This window comes from Rissa tridactyla, chromosome 25 (genome assembly GCF_028500815.1).
Source record: "Rissa tridactyla isolate bRisTri1 chromosome 25, bRisTri1.patW.cur.20221130, whole genome shotgun sequence".
Classification (NCBI taxonomy): Eukaryota; Metazoa; Chordata; class Aves; order Charadriiformes; family Laridae; genus Rissa; species Rissa tridactyla.
In genome coordinates, this window is record NC_071490.1 from 1,863,128 (window position 1) to 1,866,222 (window position 3,095).

General features: G+C 47.6%; 1 protein-coding gene across 1 annotated transcript; it reads left to right on the plus strand.

Moving 5' to 3' along the window:
• Nucleotides 1-1,869: 1,869 nt before the first annotated feature.
• On the plus strand, nucleotides 1,870-2,843 carry LOC128901404 (olfactory receptor 49-like). Its single transcript, XM_054183360.1, is given in 2 exon segments — nucleotides 1,870-2,394; nucleotides 2,397-2,843. Coding segments are annotated over 2 exon segments (861 nt in total). The 5' UTR covers nucleotides 1,870-1,980.
• Nucleotides 2,844-3,095: the final 252 nt, after the last annotated feature.

Below are 3,095 nucleotides of genomic sequence, written 5' to 3' on the forward strand. Positions count from 1 at the left end.
AATACCCATGTAAAACCAGCAAGGCTGGAGAGGCATTTCTTGTGTCTGAAGAGAAGTGGGTTGGATCAATATTTTTCATGTCATTGGGTAAAAACACAGAGAAAAGCAGAATCCCTACAGAGCACAATTCTAGTCTCCCATTTCAGGAAGGAAGAGGAAGCCTAAGAAAAGGGAAGGAAGGTTCACAAATGTAACAAGATGAATTTCACCAAGCATGATATTGGTTACTCTTGTCACACCCTCTCTGACCAGGTACCGAAATCATAGAATCATAGAATCATAGGGTTGGAAGGGACCTCTGTAGATCATCTAGTCCAACCCCCTGCCAGAGCAGGTTCACCTAAAGCAGGTTGCACAGGAACACATCCAGGCGGGTTTGGAATGTCTCCAGGGATGGAGACTCCACCACCTCTCTGGGCAGCCTGTTCCAGGGCTCTGCCACCCTCAAAGTCAAAAAGTTCCTCCTCATGTTTAGGTGGAACTTCCTGTGCTCAAGTTTATGCCCATTACTTCTTGTTCCGTCGCTGGGCACCACTGAAAAGAGCCTGGCCCCATCCTCCTGACACGCACCCTTTCAGTATTTATAAGTGTTGATAAGATCCCCTCTCAGCTGTCCTTTTTGCAGACTGAAGAGACCCAAATCCCTCAGCTTTTCTTCATAAGAGAGGTGTTCCAGTCCTCTGATCATCTTGGTAGCTCCCTGCTGCACCCCCTCCAGCAGTTCCCTCTCCTTCTTGAACCAGGGAGCCCAGAACTGGACACAGTACTCCAGGTGCGGCCTCACCAGGGCAGAGTAGAGGGGGAGGATGACCTCCCTCCACCTGCTGGCCACACTCCTCTTGATACATCCCAGGATGCCATTGGCCTTTTTGACCACAAGGGCACATTGCTGGCTCATGGGCATCCTGTTGTCCCCCAGGACTCCCAGGTCTCTTTCCACAGAGCTGCTCTCCAGCAGGACAGCCCCCAACCTGTCCTGGTAAATGGGGTTATTCCTCCTCAGGTGCAGCACCCTACACTTGCCCTAGTTGAATTTCATAAGGTTCCTCTTTGCCCAGATCTCCAGCCTGTCCAGGTCTCTCTGGATGGCGACAGAGCCTTCTGGTGTGTCAGCCACCCCCCCCCAGCTGTGTGTCATCAGCGAACTTGCTGAGGGTGTACTCTATCCCCTCATCCATGTCATTGATGAATATATTGAAGAGGACTGGAATGGAGCCTCACAACTGTATTATATCTTTCCTAAAGTCCTTTTATGTCATTCAAGCGTTGATAATCCTCCTTTTCAAACTGCTGCTGGTGGTTGATCTGCTCACTGTTGTGAGGAATGCAGTCATCATTGCCATCGTTTGGCTCCACCACTAATAACATGCCCCCATGTATCCCATCCTCAGCACCTTGTCCTTCTTGGATACTTGGTTCACTTTGGTCATTGCCCCTCACACATTTGGCAGTCCCATGTTGGAGATTAAGGTGCCTCTGCGGCTGCTTACAAGTCCTAGAACTTCTTCTCTGACTTCCTGGGCATAGATGAGTTTAACCTTTGCAATAGGTCTGAGTGAAGTTGGAATTTCCCAGGAATGCGGTGAAATAGCTAACAGCCTCTTTAATCTCTTCTGTTCTGGAGAAAGAATCCTTTGTGGGGTTTGAAAAAGGTAGAAAGAAGACAACAAATTCTCTGAGGCCTCTAACTGAAATGTGAAACACAAAAACCAGGGTGTGAGCGATACTCTCTGTGTGTCGATAGACTGCAGGAAAGGAGAAAAAGCAGAAAAGGACAGAACTTTTCATCCAGACCGTGAAATTACCACACTTGGGTTTTTTGCTATGTTCCCATCTCGGCTGGGTGAACTGAAATTTAGCACGGGACCAGAAAATGCAACGGCAGTTACTGAGTTCATCCTAGAGGGTTTTTCAGGGCTTGATCAAAGACTACAGCTATTTCTCTCACTGGTCCTTCTGCTCATATACCTGACAACAGTGATGGGGAACGCAACCATCATTTTCCTTGTATGTGTGGATCACCACCTGCAAACCCCCATGTACTTTTTCATCAGCAATATGTCCTTCCTGGAAATCTGGTTTACATCCTCCACAAGCACCAAATTGCTTGTGATCCTGGGTTCTGGTAGGAGAACAATCTCACTGCGCAGCTGCTTTGCCCAATCCTATTTCTGTTTTGCCTTGGGCAGTACAGAGTTTGTTCTACTTGTTGTCCTGTCCTTTGACCGCTATGTTGCCATCTGCCTGCCTTTGCGTTATACTGCCATCATGAAGCCTCAGCTCTGCATCCACCTGGTTGTTGCTGCTTGGGTCATGGGCACCACACTCTTGAGTTACCGCCTGGTCCTCCTCTACAAGCTGACTTTCTGGGGCTTGAACAAGATCCACCTTTTCTTTTTTGCGACAGCTCCCCCTTGTTCAAATTGTCCTGCTCTGACACCAGCCTGCTTTGGAAAATGGACTCTATTTTATTATCATTTGTCATGCTGGGTTCCTTCTGTTTAACTCTGGCATTTTACACAGACGTCCTTTTCTGTATTCTACACCTTCCAGCAGCCTCTGGGAGGAAAAAAGATTTCACTACATGTTCTTCCCATCTCACCACCTTGGCCATTGCCTATGGGAGCTGCATTGCTCTCTATGTGCATCCTTCAGAACACGTTTCCTTGGAGGCAAACAGAATGGCAGCTTTGATAAACACTGTCCTCTACCCATTCTTAAATCCTTTCATCTACAATCTTAGAAACAAGACCGTGATACTGGCCCTGAATGAAGCCATTGCCCATGCAACAATAAAGCTTTTCGACTTATCACAATGCATTTCTGGACAGCAATTCCCATGATCTGCTATCAGATGTTACATCATACCATTGCATATGTATGTCATCTCCAAATACAGATGCCTCATGAGATGTATGTTCTGGTTGGATTGTGTTAGGTTAGCTCACCTGCACGCACAAAGAAGGCACTAACAATGGCAGGAGGAGGAACTCAGTTAATACCCTGCCCCAGCTGCTCCCAGACTCATCACGGGAGAACCACCTGGAATCCATCTCCAGAAATCAAGAAGAGTACAAAGGCACAGTGGCAGATGG